The following is a 20,996-nucleotide window of genomic DNA, read 5'->3' as shown; positions in this document are numbered from 1 at the left end:
CTTTATAGTTCTACATGAAAGACCACGATCAGTTAAATCTCTTCTTTTTGTATACACCAGAAATCCTATCTATTCTCTGTGAGACTCGGTTTACTCAGCTCGGTTTAGTTTTAGAAAGGCAGTGTTGTATCACAGGCACGTCTTTCAGCCAACGCCATGTTTTAAGCATTTGTTGAAAAGTGTTGCACACTTGAGAGCACCAAATAATAGGCCTGGAGTTAATGTGTTGTTGGTGCCCTGTCCTGGTTTTGTCTGGGGTAGAGTAAATTTTCTTCACTGTAGCTGGTATAGTGTGTTTTGTATTTAGTATGAGAATAACGTTGATGGCATACTGATTCTTTAGTTAAGTGGGTGCTAAGTGTCGCTGAGTAGTGCTTACACTAGTCAGGGACTTTTCCAGCTTCCCATGCTCTGCTGGGTGCACCAGAAGCCAGGAGGGAAGGGGACACAGCCGGGACAGTGACCCCAACTGACCCCAGTGATGTCCCACACCATATGACGTCATGCTCAGCATATAAAGCTGAGGGAAGAAGAAGGGGGGGGGGATGTTGGGGGTGATGGCGTTTGTCTCCCCAAGTAACTGTTACACATGATGGAGCCCTGCGTTCCTGGGGCTGGCTGAACCTGCCTGCCCATGCGGAGTAGTGAATTAATTCTTTGTTTTGCTTTGCTTGTGCCTGGCTTTTGCTTTACCTATTGAACTGTTTTTATCTCAACCATAAGTTTTCTCACTTTTACTCTTCTGATTTTCTCTACCATCCAGCCACTGGGGGAGTGAGCCAGCGGCTGTGCGGTACTTAGTTGCTGACTGGGGCTAAACCACAATATGTCCCCACCCCATGAAGTGCACCTCATAAAAATGTAGGAAGAGGGAAACCTTGTGCTGATTTGAAATGTCTTTTCCCAGGAGCTCTAAAAAAAAAATTACAAGCAATTTCTGTATCTCTGCCTTCACACCCTTAATGAGGCAGAGTTAGACAAGGCAGGACTTGTTTACTTGAGATGTTGGTCATGTTTGAATTGTGTTGCATCCCCCCTGTCCCTGCGCTGTGCTTGGCAGACCGCTGCGCTCTCGAGGCGAGGCGTGGGGTGGGAATGTCAGGAGAAGACTACCGGGAAGCTTTTAAATATCTCGGGGAGCAGGGGCAAATGTCTAGTTAACACAAAGAATCTGTAAGAGCCACAAAGATCGTTAAAGTGCATGCCTGTAGATACTTCTTTTTTTAATCTTTAGTCTTTTTACATAAGAAATAAGATTGTCATTAGGCAGTAACGAAACAAAACGCTTGCAGAGTTGGCGCAGGAGGAAGGGACTGCCATCCCGTGTACTGAGGACGAGCTGCACGGTGGAGCCTTTGCCTCTGGCCGGCCTGCGGCTGCAGCAGCAGCAGCAGAAGAGCTCTCATTTAAGCACCAAGAAGTAGGTCGTCCAGCCGGCAAGCAGCAGCGCCCCGACCAGCACGGTGTAACTGAACAGCACGAAGGCCAGCAGCTCCTTCAGCACCTTGAGGAAGTGGACGGCGAAGGAGTCCGGCATGGCTCTCCCCGGCACTGAGGCAGGTAGGGTGTCTGGGGCTGGCTGCTGCTGTCCTCCTCCCCGGTCTGTAAGCAGAGGGACAGGATGAGTCTCTGCGAACAAAGAGACTGCAGAACCGACAGGGTGGCTCTGCTGTGGGGAGAAATGGCTGTGTTCAGGAGGGTTAATGGCCACCCATCCTTCTAAGAAGGTTTTTAGCATCAGGTTGGACTTGTGTGTGCTTGTTCAGACTCCCATACAGGGTTGCCGAGCTGTGCAGTGTTGAAAAAGAGTTTGGGATCCGATCAAAATCTCCAGGTCAGGACTGGTAACTAAGCAAATTAACATACAGACACACAGGCAGTGAACACTGCCATGTCGGTAAGAGCCAGAGGCCCTTACAAGAGTCCAGCTGACTCCTGGTATCTTTCCCTGTGTCAGTGGCTGCGCAGCTAGGAATCTTCACGTTCAGAGCAGTTGCTGATGGTGCATTACCAACAGTGTGTTCTGATCAAAGTGGTCAATTCCTCCAAGGAAGCCACCATTAATATTTAATGATATAATTGCATCTAATGGAGATACTGGCACAAACTGAGCCTTTTGTTTAGGACTGATGAAAACTGGGGCTTATAAATATTTGCCTGTGCAAACTTGTATTTATCTCACATTAAAAATAACCTTTAAATGGGAGGCATGGGATAAGATGCTTTAGAATCTGTACAGCTTTAAAATACAGCTCTAGAAGCTGTATTTTAAAGTCATACTTACACATGACTTTAGAAGTGATAGCTCATTTGTTAGTTTAATATGAAATCTGAACTCTTTCACAAAAGTTGTTGGCTCCTTAAACTTAAATCTGGTTTAAATTCCCTTGATGATGTGCTTGACCAAGAGGGTGGATATTTTTGATCTGGCACAATCATGATCAAAATTAAAAAGAACATGCAAATTGGAGAGACGGTAGAATTCTTTTAGGTGGTTCTTCACAGGTTTAAGATAAAGATAACCTAAAAGGACCATTTCTTTTCTAAACTGTCTAAAGCCAGTCAAAGTAAACTGAATTCCTATCCTGCCGCTTCGAATATTTTTTTTAAAGAGCTCTTGTGATAAAGAGTTCACTTTTTGATTCAAATAAATTCACTTTTTTGGTCTTATTAAAGAGTTCAGTCATTTCATTCTAAGCTCAGGCACATGTATACATTATAGCAGCTATTTCATTTTAAAACCAGCCATGGTTTCCCAGTTGTTCAAAGCATTGAAGTTTTCTGTTTATAGACTTCACATGATTTCTGATGATCTAAAAAGATTTTGATAAAGAAATAAACTGCTTACCCAGGTAGATGACGTGCTCTACTTTGTAAAGTTCCTGTTTTTCTCTAGTTTTGTTCTGCGGCTGTCCCTTGAATCTCTGGCTTCTAAATGGTTTCTGCTGTAGTTTGATCCCGTTCCGATCTGCTTGTCTGCGAGCCAGGAGTAATGAGGTTGTGTTTGCAGCCCACACGAGGACTAATGCACTAGGTGTGGTTAGGACCAGTTATTATATGACATAGCGCCTTTGCGCTCTGTGCAGCACAGCAGTACGGAGCATGCCAAATAGCCCCCCTTCCCCAGAGTGCTGTTGTCAACAGTATTTTGTGAGTTTAAGCGCCATGGCTTAGTGTTACCTGGTCAAAAAAAGGTGCATTTGTTTCAATGTGGGTTTGGGTCATGTCCTGTCCCGTCCCCCCCCAAAATGAAGCATTGTGTCATCTTACACTTTTTATTCTGCAGTTACCTGGAAGGCTCTTGTGTCTCTTGCTCCATTTTCTGAGAGCCCAGTGCTTGTGTGGGCCACTCAGGGAGGAGGATGCTCACATACAGCTGGGGATCGTCCCAGGTCAGCAGCATGTTACAGGATGAAACTGTGCGGGCTGAGTCAGGCTTTTTTATCAAAGGAGAGCGAGTGCTGAAGACAGCACTGTCACTAGTTCACGGCTCTAGTTTCACCCTTTCAAACAGGTAGGGATGATGCCTTCGATGTGCGAGTGAGCACTACAACTCTTTTGCAGCAAGGGGGGAGGAGGGAGGTAAGCTATACATTTATTTTTAGCAAAACTGCTTTCCAATTCTGTTATATGAAAACTGAAAGTCTTTTGGGGTGGAGGTTGGGTAATGGTTTTGGTTTTGGGGTTTTTTTTTTTGCTGTAAACCAGACAAATGCAGACAGCAGAGAGAAGAAAGTACATACTGCAAATCAAATCTCTTACCTACAAAGATATTATGATGTAGAAAATGGCCCCTTAATTTAATTAGGCTCTCTTGTTATCAAATTATTACCCGCATGGTCAGCAAGGCCTTAGACAGACGCAGAACATCATAATCAAGCTGCTCAGGAAGCCTGTTAAGTAGTAATTGCTCCTCCAGAGAATCAATCAAGGTCAAGATGGCTTTTATTTTTTGTTGTTGTTGAATAGTTCCCGGAAGAGACTCTGTCTAGTTTGAGTGTCCACACGGTTCTAGCTTGGTGGTGTTGCAGGCTACAGGCTGCAAAAAAAAATGTAGCAGTGTTGTAGATAGAGTTACCAAGTGTCCAGCATAAACTATTTTTGAAATGTTTTTCCTCTAGTGTTATTGACACATTTTCTGGACCAAGTGAAAGGGGTAAGCAAGCTGTTGAACTGCCGCTTTGTGTGGTTTCCTTTATTCGCTTGCAGTGTACCTTTTACATGTCATGAGCTTAGTTCACAAACTACCCTCAACAGTGCTATTCATTTCCTTGTGATTAGTTCAATTTTAAGATTAAAAAAAAATAAATTGGGAAACTGTGATAGTACAAAGACCCTCAAGGCCAAGCCAAGGACACTGAATCACGTTTTTTTTCTCTGCACAGTAACATCTAATTTATAATCCCAAGTTAATTTGAGTTTCTTTTTAAATACTGAGGAATTGCCTACTTTAGAGTGGAACTGCAGAAATAATCAGTGCAAGGCAATCCACATTTGCTCCTTGCAGCATTGTCAACATTGCAGCATGTTTTGCTTTTGTAAGACAACGCTGCAAGTTGCCTACTCTCCTGAAGTAAAACGTCTCAAATAATAAGTATCGTTTTCTTTAAAACTCAGGAAATCCCACAAATAGCTCTGATGTAGTATGTTACGTGGCAGACCAGAATGTAATTAGTGCCTAAGCTTAAAGAAAAGCAGTCCAGATACTAGAAAAATAGTTCCAACTTACTTATTCCTGTACGTCCTAGCTGTATCCTTCTCCCCCTGCCCCAGGGTAACTGAATTATTTATTTATTTTTGTATTCCAGAGAGAGCAAGCAAACACTTTCAAAAAAAAGATCAAATACATTTTTATTTCATGCTAAGCCAACTGGAGGTGTGGTGTAAAGGGGCTGATTTGGCAGAACTCAGTCTTACAAAACAACAGACTGAAACCCACAGTCACAACAACTTGGAAAAACGAAGGGGTTTTTTTGGGACATATTATGCAGACTAACTAAGAGCAGAACTATTTGCCAAGAGCATGATTTAAGGTGTGGGGTGTGTGTTTTTTTGAGGTTTTGGGTTTTTTTGTTTTTAAGAGTTAACTGCAGTGCAAAACAGTGTTCCTAGTGGCTGCTGTTGAAGCAAGTAAGTATAGTGACAGTGACCATGGAAAGAGCTGAGGGCGCAGCAGCACAGGCTCTGGCGGTGGTCAGCTGCACAGACATAAGCAACAGCCCCATGTCTGCCTTCCCAGCCTCTAGGAGCTAGCAAGGCTGAGTCTTCTGGAGCCAGAAGTTGCCTCTTGCTCAGCAACACCAAGAGCCCAGCCACCAAGACCATGGAAAATTCCGTTTCGTAATCTTGAGCTCTACAACAGCTTTGTGGCAGCAAGTACCACAATTTATAAACTGAAGGGGGTGGGGTGAAAAAAGTGTCTGTTTTAAACCGGCTGTTTACTGGATCACTGACATAGCTATTTTTGGCCCGAGTCCCACGTGGGGAGCGTGTGTGTCTTCAAACATAAGCTCTTGACACACTGCTATAATTCATACTCCAGAGTAGCTTTCCAGCATCAGGTGGGTGTACCCAGGACAAACAAGCCACCTCCCACTACTCCCTTCAGAGGGCAATTGAAGTAAAAGGCTCAAGCATCTCCCTTGTAATTCAGGTGCCGTTCATTGTATTTGTAATCAGTACGGTTGACGTGCACATGGATAGTTCAAGGTTTAGCTGTTGCTGCATGAAACCCAGTGACTACCGTGGCCAAAGTGTGCAAGACAGTGGACTTGAGTGGGGTCTACAGGCAACTAACCGTAACAGACAGCTTGTAACAGTACAGTGCCGGCAAAGCAGGTCCCATGGGTGTATTATTCTGCACACTCAAGAGCCACGAAGTTTCTAAACCTATGCAGTAAAAAGAGGTACTGCTTCCCCCTTACAGCAGTTCTTTCCATTGTACAATCAGCTTCCAAAGCTATATGAAAATTCAGCTACTGTGGCCTGGCCCCTGCACCTGCTTGTTGATGTTAATGTGCTGGAGCTGGAGGAAACACGAGTTCCTTGCCTTTCATCAGAAAAATGACCAGGAAACTGTATCCTGGGTACAGCAGGGGTGCAGCTGAGTACAGAGCTCTGACTTAACAGATCCAGTGCATTGATGGAATGTATTAGGCACTAGAGAAAAACAGACAGACTGGGAAGAGTGATATGAAATCAGGAACCGCAAACATCCTGCTTCCTCAGCACCTTAGGAGGGTAAAAAGAAGTGATCGTATCACCCACTAAAACTAAACTGAAAGGAAAAAAGAGAAGCAATTTGCCAAATAAAAGGACGAGGGTAGATCCCTGCTACACCAGCACTTGTTTGTCAATTCAGACCACAAGCAGGGAATCTCTCCCATTGTTTATTTCATTGTTAGTGCCTTTCAGCACTGCTTGCCTACTAGGAAGGTCCACAAACAGTAGGAACACAAGTGCAGAGAGGGATGAGGGTAGCTGCATCATGAGCTGGTCTCAGGAGTGCTTCCTCCACTGTCTTCTTTCTCTTGACATTCAAGCAGCCGTGCCAGAAGAGAAGCTGATGGGCCTGCATCGCACAGCACCTCTCACTTCTATTGTCTCTTGGCACAGACCCTAGAAAGGAGCAGGCTCCAGTTTTTCCATCAAGGATTTGATCCAACTTGTTCCATTGATCAGTTTTGTAGTGGCAATGACGTATTCTGTGCCTCCATCTTCCATTTGGGACAGAAATCTCAGTGCAGCAATTTCTGCGTATGTTACGCCTCCCAGGAAGAATACTAGAGTGACTCGGTTCTCACCGTGTTGACCTGTGTATTCAGAGACATTTACAGAAATATTTTTACGCCTCATATCCATCAACTGTCAGTGAAACTCAAAGTGACCTAAACCTAAAATAAATATAGCAGCTGAATTAAGAGAAACCTACTGGGCACAATATCAGATGGGGCCCAGAAATGCAGACTCTACTCCCAGCGCTGGAGTCTCTTTATAGGATGTGCTTCTGCCTGCCCAGGCTTAATACTAGGAGAGTGATGCTGACCTTCTTTGTAAAGTAATGTTACTTACTAAAATCAGTGTAAGGTTAGGGTTTATTTTAGTACTCTGATGAGAAAGGTACAGCTCTATAGTATCCTCAGTGCAGATGGTGCTGGGCATTAATAGCAGGCTGGATATGTGATTGGACGTTTTAAAGAGGCCAGAAAGCGATCCGTCAAGAATGGGTTAGGTAGATCTAACACTGCAGTGGGATAGGGAGATGAGACTCTGGATTTCAGTCGGCCTCATTCCAGTCTAAGAGAGATGCATCTCCCTTTAAAAGAATGGGAAAACAAAGCAAAACTTACGCTTTTTCTGAAGGCCAGTAGGTAACTGTTGCCTCTCCTCAAAATGGGGACCTGGCAGCATCTTTAAAACCTCCTCTATGCTTCGCCACCCTGGCCGCGCCAGCAGCTGTGCCAGGCGCACGCTCAGCGGAGCGTAACCACTGTACACGTAGGAGATATCGTTGGGGTTCTGCAGGAGAGAGCAGAGTGTGAGCAGCTGGTGAATGCTACTTCGTGCTGCAAAACAGCACCATAGAAATAAAAAGAGAATAAATAATAAACAAAAAAAGGTTTTCCTGCTGCACATAATTTTGTCTTAGATGTAACGTTCGCTGCTGAGACGCCAGTTTACCTGTTCATTAACGTCATCCATCCATAAGCGCAGGGTTTTCCTGATCGTTGGGTAGTTATTCCTACCACTTGCCTGAGGTTTCAGGAGTCCAGCCTTTTCTAAGTTGTTTAAGGTCAATATATGTTCATAGCCATAAGTCTGCAATATGAAGAAGTCACCTTTAATACCATGTCAACAGCCTGTGACTGGAGTGTTTAGAAAAAAAAAAAAAGAAATGGCAAAGATGTTAGTTTAAAAAAGTTTTTTTGTCTACGATCCCTCTAGAATGTATCCCATTTAGAGCATTTAAATCATGATAGCAAGAAGTGCAATGATATAAACCTCTCTGCATCTACATGTTGTAAAACACGTACAAGCACCTCCTGAGCCATTACTACTAGCCCAAACAGCAGCCTCAGTGCTCCATCTGTACACACTGGCCATCAACAGTAGCCATGTGTAAGATGTGCCTGTCTAGAATGCAAGTGTTGTAGAGCTGAGGCTTTGATGGGGCTTTTCTCCAAAACTTATCAATCCAAAAGTTACAGCCCAACCTGGAGAATCTCTCTTTTGTAATGGTCCAGAACCTTCTGCTTCAGTCCGCTATTACATACAGATTGCAAGCAAACGAGACGTAAAATCTTGATTAATGGATGTTTTTGAGCTATGCAGTCTTCAATGTAATTGTTAACCTGTTAAAAAGAACACATAAGCTGTTATTTAAAGACCTGTTAAAGTGCCTAGAAGAGGTGGAGAAAAAGATCTAGTTTTGCTTAGTATCTCCAAAACAGCAAGAAAGAGGGTGCAGCTGCTCTCCAGGCAGCTCAAAACCATCTGTAAAACAGTGATCATGCACTGGTTCCACTGAGCATCTTTCTAAAGCATGTTGTAGTCAATAGCTAGACTTTGTCTGATGCACTGAAAAAGTTCTGATTAGCCGTCCTGAATCTTTCACTGATCCCTCACACCACATACTGCCCCAGCTCTATACACCTGCGTTACAGGCAATGACAGGTAACCGGAGCCTGGCAAAGCACACAGTAAAGCGCTGGCGCCAAGTACGTTCATCGATGCACGCCTCTTGGAAAAAAATGCAAACGTGCAAGGAAATGCAAGCAAGAGCTTGCAACCTTGACACTGGAAGGAGACAGACACCATCTAGATCAGACATTTCCTCTCTCAAAAACCCTGAATGGAAAAAACCCAGAGAAGTAAGCTGGGGTTTTTTTGAAGACATAATAGACACTAATTGTCATTATCTACTTACCTTGTCTGTGTCTATTCCAGACATGAACTCTTGTTCCACTGTTAAATTATCAAAGAAATCTTCAGATGCTTTGGGAAAAGAATGAAAATCAATACAATAGCAACCGACAGCTTATTTTCTGTATTTAACATTTCAGCAGAGATGCGCTGGATGGAGCAAAGCCAATTTTTGCCAAGCTGAAGAATGTCCATCAAGCTGGTTTGTATCTTGCTGTATTTAGATTAGTCAGACAGACTATTCAACAAATACTCACTGGTGATGTCTTTGATGAGTTCTGCAATGGAGGTGTGGTTTGCTAGGGAACTCCTTGCTGCCTGCATGTGTGGCAACTGTGAGACAAACTGCTTAATCTCTCCAACGGTTTTTGCGTGGTGTCTTTCCTAAAGAAATCCATTACTTAGGTTAGGTCTTGTTCAGATTATTCAGCCACACACCAACTAGATAATTTTGTCATGAAAAGGTTTTTTACTGTATGCACTGCAACAGCAGGTACTGTTAGTGATTTGCAACCTTTCAGACAAAATAGTTTAAATGCTTAAACTAAAGTCGTAGCATTACCTGTAACAGCGCTTTGATCATTAGAAGAGGCACGACATAATAAAACAGGATCATTAGACTGTTTTTTTCTCATTATAGCAGTGTTGCCAATCACTTTTCTCCACCTTTGTCTGACTTCAGCCATCAATATCTGCTCCTCCATTTCCCTACCAGCAAAACTACCTTTTTCTTGCAAAGATTAATTACTTTGCTAGCTACCAGTAAAATGGAGCTCTAGGCAAATGCAGTCAGAGATGGGGGACCTTTCCACTCGAAGCAGTAGTGAAAGGTGCTGAGGAACTGGGTCGGCAGGGCCTGTGTCCCTCTCAAGCAGAAGCCTGCCAGTCACTGTACCTGGCTGTAACAATGTCCCAGGTTTTGAGCAAGGATCTGATGGAGCACAATGCAGACTTCAGCTCTCAGAGCAGTCCAGAGGTCTGTATTTCATTTGGGCTACTTGCCTCTTGCTGCAACTTGGAATAAAAATAATAATAATTTGACTCATGTGAAGGATTTAAATGGGCAAGTGCAGGCAGGAGAGTGATAATGATGAAGCCTCCAATTTAAGAAGTCCTCTGCTGCCAATATGCTGCTGTTTCATTATCGCCTATTGCCTCTGACAATTTCTTAAATTTTTTTTTTAAACGACGACTACGAATAATCCATCTTTAGCACCTTCAGCACGAATACTGCAGTAATAGACATTTAGTAGGAGATGAGGCTGGGCACACAGTATTTCAGTTAAGGTACCACTACCTCAGCTTAAATGTGGCAGACGTGAAGAGGCAAAGAAAAAACCAAGCAAATACAATCAGACAGCATAACAAATTCTCTTGTGAACCACCATGAAGTCTGAAAGCAGTGATGTGGGATCTCAGTTTCTTTATGAATCATCAAAAGGATGTTTTCATACAAAAATCATAAACATGTTCCACAGCACACTCCAGCTTCGTCTAAGGCGCACGTGAACATGAATTTACAGGTCAAACCTCCTGTGAGACAACAGTCGTCTTCACGTTCTTATTGTTTTTTATGCCAGCCATAATGTGAATGTACATTCTGGAGTTCTATTTCTTAAAGCTTTTTCTCTGCAGCCTCAAGGAATACAAAGGGAAAAGGACCCTTCACTTAACAAGTAACAACAGCAACAAAGTGGAATTCATCAGTACGCTAAAATTACTCTTTGGCCTCTCGCAGAGGGAAACAGCACCTGACTGTTCTGCAGACTGAAGAAAGCAATTGCTATTATGAGAACTACAGGCTCACATAGCAGAAGTGTGGTTTAGGCTAGCTCTGAGACAAGCTTTTACAGTGAGGATAGTAAAAGCCCCTGAACAGAGGCGTGGGGAGGAGAGAGAATCTGCATTACTACAGGATTCTTAAGAGGAGATTTGACCAACGCCTACTCAGAACCATCCAAATGGAGCTGATCTTGTCCCAAAACACAGGAAAGACTGGAGGGGCTTCTCAAGACTACCTGTTTTTTCTTTGGCTGGGGGATTACACCACGGCAACAGCTCAAGCTGCCAGCCACAGCCCTGCTGAATGCAGGCTGTCTGTATCTGACAACAAGAATGGCCAAGGGATGCACGGTTGGATACAGGCCTCACCTCAAAGGCTGCTGAGATGATCTTGGCTTTCTTGCTCAGCACTGACCCCACAGCATTGAAGTTCTTGTCTCGGATTTCAGCGTACAGCTCTTCAGCAGAGTTCAGCTGGAGCTTCTTGGGTTCTGTGGGGAGATCTTTCCCACCCTCACCCTGCTTCTTCGGGGCAAACTTCTCAGGAGGGAGTTTCACGTAAGCTATGAAATGCACAGAAATAACCTTTATAAGGACTGGAACTTTACCACCAGAAGTTAAGATAAGCAGGCTGTGGAAATGTGTCCCCTGAGCTGGGAACAGTTCTGAGCAGCAAAGCTAATATAAATGCCCAGAGGACTCAGTCCTGAAGTGTTAATTAAGGAGAGTCTCCCTGTACTCACCCAGAGACCTACACATGCGTATGTGATCGGAACCCAAGTGCTAGCTACCCTGCTGCCGAAGAGGTTTGGAGGCAGCCTTCCAGCCAATCTTCAGTACAGCAAGAAGGATTAAAAACCCCTAAATGCCTCCCTGGAGTTTTTCCTACTACCTCCTCAAGAGCAGGGGAGCACTCTCAATGGCCTTTCACAAACTGTTCCCAACCCTCAGCGTGGCACAATGTGAGCCAGCCAGGCTGGAGGGTGAAGGCACACAGTAACACCTCTGCTCCCACTCTGTGTGTTCTGTGTTGCTGCGTCTGCACCCAGCCAACATCCAAAATACTCCAACTGAATAACATGCACTGTGCTCAACTCCACTTCCTAGGCAAAAAGAGAGCCAGAGGTGATCTTGGTGAGCTCTAGCTTGGGACTGAGCCACCCCCACACTAAGTTCACATGACATCACTGTCATTTATTGAAGCAGAAACCCACCTGACACACTGCAACCTGCCCCAGCAACTGGAGACACCCCTCACCCAGCAGTACTCACTGTTCTGAATTCCATAGATTTCATCTATTAGCCCTTCGTACGTCAGCTGTGTAGCTAATGGCGTCAGCAGATCAACGTTGCGGTCCAGCAACAAGAGGGTATCAAAGACGGGAAATATCGAGTTCTGGCTTCCAGGGAACTCACGCTTCATCCTGATCATCATATTAGCCACGTGCTGAAAATAAATCACATCAGTCCAGTTATGGTGCAGGCCACAAGAGATGGATTCGGCATCTAGGCCCTACAAGCACATGCTCATGCAAGTACGGGGCACAGCCCTGTGTAAAGGAAGAGAACGGCAGGAGGTACAAGCCGTCTGTCTGATGGGGGAAGGATGAGACATAGAAAACAAACTACTTCTCCGCTGCTCTCTTCAGCTTAGCAGGACGGTGACCATGGCCAAAGCACTGGGTTCACCTTGAGCCACTCCCTCATAACAAAAGGTACCAATTAAACCGTAGGTTGATCAGAAAGAATGAAAAAGGGTGAGTTATAGGGAGAGATGCAAAAGCTAAGGCATAAGCAGGAGGTTACACAATGCCTGCTTTATTCATCCCTTCTGATACCAACAGAGCAGTAAGTGTTAAAGCTCCACAGAAAAGAAGAACTGCTGAAGACAAAAAGGCAGCGTACCTATGAGCGAAACATATGAAATCAGATAAATCCTCCTGACAGGAAGACTTATGGAACAGTGAAGATGGTTCTTTTGGCCAGAGACGACAAAGACCTGATGGCCACAATCCCCAAATTCCAATATGATAAGAACGGTCCGTGGCTGGAGTCAAAAACCCCACAGGCGCATCTACCAAACACTCATTCAGGCAGTTCCAAAGAAGAAGATGCCTTTTTTTAAGCAGCAACGTTTGCCTTACCCGGGCACATTCACCCTTCCCAAAAATCTGTGGGATGGTTCCATAGAGAGCCTGCAGCGTCATCAGCCCCTTCGCCGCATGGTACAGACTTGTCTGGTCACTCTCCAGATAACATTCCTAAAAACCAAGAAGGATTCCCGATGGAAGGTGTCGACCCAACACAGCTGCTTCCATGTAATGCTTCCACATGGCCCATTCAGAGACATAGGCTGGGGAAAAACTATGGCTGTTGCCAAATATGGACCTTATCTCTGCTGTTACTACATCAAATAATTTTATAAAACCAGACGCCATAATATTTTTGAACCCCACATGTTACTCCCAGTTTGATGAAGAGGAGTAAGAGAGCCAGAAAGTGACTGCAAAGAGCCTCTCCCTCTAATTAGGTCAATCTGAGAGCACACCACTTCCTCAGAGCTGCCAACAAGCAGCTGCAAGCCCTAACGCGTCCTCTGGGCTACGCTGAATAAGGTGGAGATGGCCAAAGAATCTCTCAAACCTTTCTGTCCCCAGACGCAGCATTCTGAGAAAACAGGGTACACAGCTGGTATGTGAACGCTGTTAATTCTCAGTGCAGCTCAGCGCGCAGTATTAACCATTGTATGGGGTTCTTCAGCTGCGTATTAACACAAACTGTGCTGGTTCTCTGTAAGAGCCTAGTATTTTAAGCCTCGTGAACACTCTATTTCTGAAAAGCACCAGCAGTTAAAGCTGGAGCAGCTTGGTGTAGTGACTGTTCCTTCAGCATTTAGTCAAAAAACACACAGAGATGTTCAGGCTCAGTTCAGTGCTCGGGATCATTGCATTTGCTCTGCACAGCCTTTGCCTGCTGTGTGGGTCACCAACAAGCCCTCCGAGAGCCTCTGTACCAACCACCAGCAGCCAACAGAAAAATGCAGGGTGTTTTTGCTCAAAGATGAGATGAGGAGGTACCTTGAATGCGCTCTCGGACTCCATGGAGAGCAGGTCTCCATCAAAGGGTATCAAGTCGAGGCTGTACTGCTCTCGGTGGATGAAGGACCCCAGCACGCCCTGCTCCTTCAGCCACTGCTCGCACAGCAGGCTGCGGCGCGGCACGAAGAGGATGTGGAAGTCCCTCTGGGGAGAACGGCCTCTGTCTTCCCTGGAAGAGTCACAGGCAGGAGCACAGCAAACGGTAACACAGCTGCGCAGGTAACCAGCACAGACCGCGGGCTGAGGGCACTGAATTCAAAGGAAATAGGAATGCCGCACTTGGTTATTATTACCAACTTCCATCCCTAACCTTGTATTTCAGAATGTTTTTTACCCAGTCTCAGGTCTGAAACCAGGGCAAGGTGACTTGGTTCTTCTGTGCTTCTCAAAAGGAGGGTCGATCAAAGCATGACTCGTTCCAGCTAATTAGAAGGAACAGACGTTCTCTTAACGCGGAAACCAGCCTCTGGCTCACCAGCCAAGTGAAAACCCCGCTCCCTTCCCGGGGTGTCTCACACCCAGATGCAAGCCCCGCGAGTGGCTGCGCTGGAGCTCTGGCTCTGCACGTAGTTCCTCATCCAGGCGCGACAAACCGCACGGCAGTTTCAGGCCGAACCCGGCCGGCTCCCACGGAGAGACCCGCGAGTCAGCCCCTCGCAGCCGCCGCCTTCCCCCGCTCTACCTGAGCACGTTGTCCGTAATGATGGCCATCAGCTCCAGCTTGGGCCTGACGAAGAAGATGATGTTCTTGACGTCCGCCTGGGGCAGGCGGCCCGGCTTCAGCGTGAACATCTTTTCCACCTCATGTTCCTACGCGGAGACAAGGGCGTCAGTCGGCCGCGGGGCGCTCCGGTGACGCGGCCCGGCAGCGGAGGGACCGCCACCGCCACCCGCCGCCGCCCTTACCTTGAGCAGGGAGTACTGCGCGATCAGCCCGAAGGGCCCCGTCAGGTACTCGTCCCACACGATGGCCTGCGGGAGGGGACGGAGGCGTCAGGCCCGGGCCCCGCCGGCCGCACACCGGCCCCGGCCGCCACCCGGTCCCGCCCCCCGGTCCTTGGGCGCCCCCCCGGCCCCCCCCTCACCTTGGACCCCGCGCACTTGTCGAGGAACTCGCGGAGCTCCCTGCGCCCCGCCTCCCGCAGCGCCGTCAGGTTGACGCGCCCGGAGCTGAGGTGCGCCGCCATCGCTCCCCTCCTGCCGCCGCCCGCCCCGCTCACGTGACGCCCGCCCTCACGTGACGGCCGAGGCGGAGCCGCGCAGCGAGCGGCCCGGCGGCACAGCGCCCCCTCGCGGACGCAACGCCAGCCCCAAAACCCTTCGCTTTCGCACCAAATCCGCCGGCTTCCAGCAGCTCGGTGACGCCAAACAAGGCGCGCCGGCCGCTACCGAGAGCCTGCGGCGGGAGGGTGCACGGGGAGCGTTCGTAAAAACATCCCGCAACGCTCCCGGCGTTCTTCTCCCTAATCTATCTACAGCGCAGCCACTGGGCACGTTGGTCCCCTCACAGCGCCCGGAACGGCACGGTGCCAAGGAAAACACACTTCTTTTTTTTTCCCAAAATATAACTTTAATATATATATGCATATATACACACACACCACACACACTATATAGAAGCTGAAAGAATGAAAAAAAAAAACCAAAAAACCAAAGCAAAAGGGTGCCCCACGAACTGCTTTAGGTGTGCACAGCATACGGGTTTCTAAAAAAAACCCCACAGCAGCTCCATTTCTTACCTGCTTCACGATTTCGTGTTTCACACTGTCGTCAAACCGCAACCCAGAACTCACATTCACTGAGCGAAATCACAGTCAAATGAGTAAATGAAGATAAAGATGAAACATTTCACAACTCAGTCCAGTGTCAAAAAAAAGCTTAAAAATCTAAATGTACAAATTCAGCCTCGAAATGGTTTAGTGCAAATATGAAAATTAACAGCATAATTTTAAGATATTTAAATAAGCTTTAATATAACTATAGTGCTCCGTTCCCTATACATGTTTTTCCATCAATAGATGCAACGGCACAGGGGCATTCCTTGTTAAGAGTGGGAACAAACCCAGAACCTGGGAAGAAATAGCATAAAGTCATTTGTTAAATCATTTATTTATATTCCACTTAAGTCTATTAAAAGGATATAGGGCATTTATTAGAGGAGGAGCAAAATATTTATCAAGGTACTGATTCTGAAGTGGATGGGCACGAGGAATGGGAGCAAGGGCGTCAAGAACCGCTGTCCCTTTTCCTGACATTCAGCGCACAGAAATGCTGGTGGTAAAAATCGTCCTATCGGGGCGCACAGTCTATCCTCCTGGCTGTGCCTCGCATTAGAAGGTCTCGTCGTCATTGCAGTCAGCCGTCCAGTGCCCGAACATCTCACAGGTATCGCAGTAGGGGCGTTCCTCTCTCCTGCTGCCGTGGTAAGCCGAGTGGGGCGGCTCCTCCAGCATCTGTGCCTGGGTTGGACAGTCTTCAGTGTCGTGAAGATCAAAGCAGCCACAGATATCGCAGAAGAGACGAGGTTTCTTCTTTGACAGGCTTTCTTCCTCACTGCAAGACCAGCACCAGGGCAAGTTAAGCAGCGTACTTGTCCTTTGTAAAGGAGAAAGGCCTGCCTTCCCTGCCCTGCACGATAACCTGTCTCGTAATTATTGAAACTAAGGGAACACCACAGTGGTCAACAAAAACAAAAAAATTACAAACCCTCTTCTGAAGATCATCTGATATCTTCACTACCTTGCAGTACACCCCCATATTCCCTTATACTATACTAAACAAACTGCTCTGTTTGTATAAATATTTGCAGAAATGCAGACATTATAAAAAAGCACATGTAAACTAGTCTCTCTTTTCTCTTGATAGAAGAGACCTGAAGTCACAATGTATCAAATAGGTTTTAGTTCTATTTCGCTGGACTGGATCTCCCCACCTCAATGCAGCTACCGGCCTCTTGAGAGCAAAGACTCTTCTACTTAATTTGGAAAGGGCCAAACTCAACCAAGACTGGTAACAAATATGTTACGCCATATCAGTGGTTGTGATTGATAACTGCAGAGGATCACCTTGCACCACCAGGTACAATGTAGTAATGGACCTAAAAAGAAGATTGGATTAAATCACCCTAAATTCCAGAGAAAGCTATGTTCTTCCTTCCTGACAGCTGAAGTCGGGGCAGTGCACTGTACAGCTGCCAGAGCTGACGGCTACCAAAAGTTCCCAAAACACGAGCCAAGGTTTCCTTTAGGGTTTATACCTGTCATAGTTATTTATCTCCTCTTCATTGCCATTGAGGGCTGCTTCACACATTCTTTGTATTTTCAAATTCAATTCTTCATTTCTCCTTTGCAGATCTACTATCACTGAATTCAGGAAGTCGATCTATGATAGTCAAGAGCAAGGACAGTCAGCGGGCTGAGGACTGCACTTCAGAGCAGCAAAGGAATGGCCCTCAAACTGACACGTGCAGATCTGCATTAACTCTTAACGCTGGACCGTTGTATTACAAAGAGCACCCACAGACACCAAGAGAACAAGGGATAGGAATTTCTCAAAGGACCTCTGAGACCCTTGGTATGATTTCTGTCCAGGGAGCTAGGTAGTTCTGCCCAGCCAACGTGTCTGACAGGCATCAGTGGGTCTCAACCCACCGAGAGATCGTATTTTTTCTAGTGTTACGTTTTGAACATAAATCCAGTTGCATAATGGCGATCAGAACAGCGTTGCTGCTCCTCTGAACCTGCAGCTCTAGGGGATACTCTCAGAGCTATCCTGGAGGGGCAGTGGGACAGCGCAGCGCACCTGTACGGCATCTCCCAAAGGTAATTTGAGCCACAGAGATCAGTAGGCCAGCACTGCAGCCGCACTGCTGAATGTAATCAAGTAATGCGTGGCCAATTAACATAGTGAATAAAATAAAAGGAAGCCAAGAAGTGGAACAAACCTCATGCTAATTTGACGGAAGCGTTGCCATCGGCGGGTGAATTCAAGGAGGCAGAAAACCAGAAAAAGATTGGTGATTAGTGTATGTTAATTATGCTACTACTGATCTCTGTACAGACTAGGAAGGATATTTTTTTTAACCAACATGACTGACATCAGTGATCTAACAAGGACTTTTATAATGAGCAGAAGGTGCTTCTATTCTAACCACATTTGCCAGGCATTTGTTGTCACAAATTTGTTATCACTGCCTGTTGCATGGCACTGCTTCTCACGGTGATTACCATACTCTCTGATACCCATTTTTCCTGTTACCAAGCACTTGCTAACTGAGCAACTTCCTTGCCCCATTGCTGCCAACCCTCGCTCTGAGTAATGTTCTGCAGTGAAGCAGCAGCGGAGATCAACATTTTCTACGGCAGAAGCTTAGAAGGAGCACGGAGTTCAGATAGCCTGTTTCTCTGAGGTGGCAAGCACCACAGATTCAGGTGGGCCACACCTTATTCCTCGTTCACATCCAAGAAACCTTTGGAAAGAACAGCCAGGAGCAGTTTATGCGTGTGCTCTGCTGGGCTGTACCTCACCAACAGGCTGCAGGGCAAAGCCTGCCACCCCTGCTTTCCAGCTTTCTTCCTCGTGTTCCAATAACCCGAACTATTTCTCCAGTATCACTCATCACTTGATTCTTATACTTACTGTCATTAATATTTCCCTTCAGAAACAGAAAGTTACCAGACAAATTTGCCCATTATAACGCTGATGTACAAAATCTAATACGAACTGTCTTTTGAAAAAATATTTCACTCTGCCTATAGACACACTGCTGTGCTAGCATGTTGATGTTTCAGATCAAATACCTGCTTCTCTTTCGCAATTTCGTCTTGAAGTAGATTAGCAGCAATGTCACCTTTGAAGAAAAAAGCCAACAAAAATCAAACAAGGTGTAGGTATCCAGTAATCTAAATTATGAAGCATACAATGGCTTAGAGACTGAAATAATGTAATAGACTCTAGTCTTCAAAACATGTTATTCTCGCTGCTTTACAGTCACTCGGTATAAGCTTTGGTGAGGGTGACTTCCCTGGGGAAATTTTGACCACTGCATTACAGAAGCATATTCAATACTGTACATTACTTATTAAAATACAAAAAAATGTGTGTAGAGGGTACAGCTAACATTCACAGATCTGCAAAGGAACCCTCCTCTATTGGGTGATGAGGCTATAGTGGTACAAAGCTTAAGGCGTTCAGCATAAAGTAAGCATGAGCGTCTAAAACGTGCCATTCCCAGTCCTGTGCTCAGCTGGGTGGTTTTGTTCTGATGCCTACGCATTACTTCGCAGCTACAGCAAGAAAAAAACATAAAGCGAGGCTCTTGCACAGAAGCCCCACCCAAACAGGAGAAAGTTTTATGGTTTATGCACATTTCATTTCAAGTCAAATTGCCCCCACCCTTGTGAAAACAGGGTAAACTGGAAATGTCAGCAGCTTTCATATTTTGCAGCTGGTCAGATTTCCTTCACTCAAATCTCACACGTGTTCCACAACAGGAAAGTCACATGTCTCAGGAGGTTCAACTCATTAAACCTCCTTTTAACTGCCTGGTTGACAGTTTCAAAAATCTACAAGATTAAAGCTGCAGGCACAGAGGCAGTAAAGAGGCACTCTCTTTTACCTGAAGAGCCAGTTACAGTTAAAGGCTGTTCATTGTTTTCCTTGAGTTTTTGCTCCAAGTTCTTCACCTTTTCCTCAAGTTTCAGTTTGTCAGACTCCAGTGACTTAACCACTGACTGCAAGGTTTTTGCAGAAGCATTTTCTCCACGGAGCACTGTGATCTGTAAGAATTATTTAAGAATGCTTTGACCTTCCAGAATGAAGTAGTAAGGGCTAAAGAGCCACCAAAAATACACACCAGAAGTCACCTAACTAGGCACAGATATCTAAAGATTTAATTCTAAGGTTTAACTAGCTTCTAGCTATAATTTAATCTGAAATTAAGAATCATCCCACTCTTCCGCATTTACCTCATTTCTGAGTTTTTCCAGTTCCTCATCTTTCTGCGTGATCAAGGCACTAGTAACACTGATGGATTTTTGTAAAGATGCTCTCTCTTCATCGATTTCTTTTTTAAATGTTGATTCTCTAAAAGAAAACCAAATATAACCAGAAATCACCTAAAGAATAAATTATTGTAGTTGCCTAAAGAAGTTTAGTTTGAAGTATCAGACTACTGTACAAAGTGGTTCTTAAAAAGCAAATTTCAATTCTGTACTTGACTCAGGTTTTATATATGTATAAACATTTCAGATGTTATAACTGTGGAAACAAAGCAAAAACTTTACCTAGGTAGTACATGCCAGAATCTGCATATCATCGTATCCATTTGAATTTAAAGAAGCAAGTTAACAGACTGGGGAGATACAGGATAAACAAACATGTTGCACAATGTTCCACAAAACCTAACTTCAGAGTTTTGTTACTTCTTGAAAATTATTAACAAGCAACAAAACATACATGCAAAGCTCATTATACAAGTTGTCATGCAAAGCGTTGATGATGCTGGAAATATCAGCTGGTCCTCACTAATTTCAGTGTCGTCATTATTTCCTGAAACACGTACTTTGAGAGTTTCTGGGCCTTTAACAACTTTCGTTTCAGCACAAAATCATGTGGGATTTGTTTTACTTCATGGAAAAAGGGTTAAAAAGAAATCCTCCGGAGCAGGCACAAACCCCTTCTCTGTACGTATGTCCAGTTTTCCCAACCTTTTCAGCTGATCTAATAAGAGACCTGTCTTCTGCCTACAGATCCTGTCCTGACAGTGATCTTAAGGCATCATAGCTACAACATCCTCACACTGATACTAATGAGTCTTCCTGATAGGTCACAGAATACGCACAGATGAGTGACTGTCCTTTGATATGAGGACTATTGCTGCAAAAGTTCCTCACAAGCTGAAAGGTTTGTTTGTTTAAAAAATATTAAAATAAAAAGAAAGATTGTTACTCCAAAATCTGTGTTTACTTATCTAGAAAAGAAACCTGTTTTTCAGGGCACCAAGCAGTGCCCAGCAACTAGCTGTCCACTCTCTGAGCTTCTGCAGGTGTAGCCAGTTTTCTGTGCAAATTCTGTACATCTCAGTTTAGACAATCATGGCCTCGCTGCCACAGCAGTGAGCTGCTTCTCTTCCTCCTAGCTGAGTGTTGAAGACAAACTAGGCTACCTAAATGCATACCCACTACACAAAAAGCA

The 20,996-nt window shown here is 45.2% G+C and overlaps 3 protein-coding genes across 17 annotated transcripts in view; all 3 read right to left on the bottom strand.

Annotated features, from left to right (window-relative positions):
- Positions 1 to 1,191: 1,191 nt before the first annotated feature.
- Positions 1,192 to 1,537, bottom strand: LOC142065002 (uncharacterized). Its single transcript, XM_075110707.1, has one exon. The coding sequence runs from the start codon at positions 1,535 to 1,537 to the stop codon at positions 1,403 to 1,405; it is 135 nt and encodes a 44-aa protein (XP_074966808.1). The 3' UTR covers positions 1,192 to 1,402.
- Positions 1,538 to 6,378: 4,841 nt separating this feature from the next.
- Positions 6,379 to 15,036, bottom strand: VPS33A (VPS33A core subunit of CORVET and HOPS complexes). 4 transcript variants are annotated; one of them, XR_012663261.1, is made up of 14 exons: positions 14,888 to 15,036; positions 14,709 to 14,774; positions 14,485 to 14,612; positions 13,782 to 13,971; positions 12,849 to 12,965; positions 11,977 to 12,151; positions 11,074 to 11,267; positions 9,818 to 9,936; positions 9,180 to 9,306; positions 8,927 to 8,994; positions 8,214 to 8,351; positions 7,681 to 7,865; positions 7,350 to 7,518; positions 6,379 to 6,812 (listed from the first exon to the last, which is right to left on the bottom strand). XR_012663261.1 is itself a non-coding variant. In XM_075110703.1 (13 exons), the coding sequence occupies exons 1-13, from the start codon at positions 14,987 to 14,989 to the stop codon at positions 6,619 to 6,621; spliced, it is 1,806 nt and encodes a 601-aa protein (XP_074966804.1). In that variant the 5' UTR covers positions 14,990 to 15,036; the 3' UTR covers positions 6,379 to 6,618. The 4 variants fall into 4 exon arrangements, 1 of the variants encoding a protein (XP_074966804.1); XR_012663260.1 differs by having other exon boundaries at positions 7,681 to 7,818; XR_012663259.1 differs by lacking the exon at positions 9,818 to 9,936.
- An 855-nt stretch (positions 15,037 to 15,891) lies between these two features.
- Positions 15,892 to 20,996, bottom strand: part of CLIP1 (CAP-Gly domain containing linker protein 1) — a 73,370-nt gene continuing 68,265 nt past the window's right edge. For 11 of the 12 annotated variants that reach the window (XM_075110687.1, XM_075110696.1, XM_075110694.1 and 8 more), the window contains 5 exons: positions 19,769 to 19,886; positions 19,420 to 19,579; positions 18,602 to 18,651; positions 17,059 to 17,183; positions 15,892 to 16,355 (listed from right to left, as the gene is read on the bottom strand). In XM_075110687.1, the coding sequence (XP_074966788.1) occupies positions 16,133 to 16,355; positions 17,059 to 17,183; positions 18,602 to 18,651; positions 19,420 to 19,579; positions 19,769 to 19,886 (676 nt within the window). In that variant the 3' untranslated portion in view covers positions 15,892 to 16,132. Of the gene's footprint in view, positions 16,356 to 17,058; positions 17,184 to 17,745; positions 18,652 to 19,419; positions 19,580 to 19,768; positions 19,887 to 20,996 lie in introns of all 12 variants that reach the window. The other variant, XR_012663258.1, reaches the window with a different exon arrangement.

Source organism: Phalacrocorax aristotelis, chromosome 15 (assembly GCF_949628215.1).
Source record: "Phalacrocorax aristotelis chromosome 15, bGulAri2.1, whole genome shotgun sequence".
NCBI classification, from domain to species: domain Eukaryota; kingdom Metazoa; phylum Chordata; class Aves; order Suliformes; family Phalacrocoracidae; genus Phalacrocorax; species Phalacrocorax aristotelis.
Note: the sequence above shows the minus strand (reverse complement) of the source record. Positions and strands in the feature narration are given on the sequence as shown.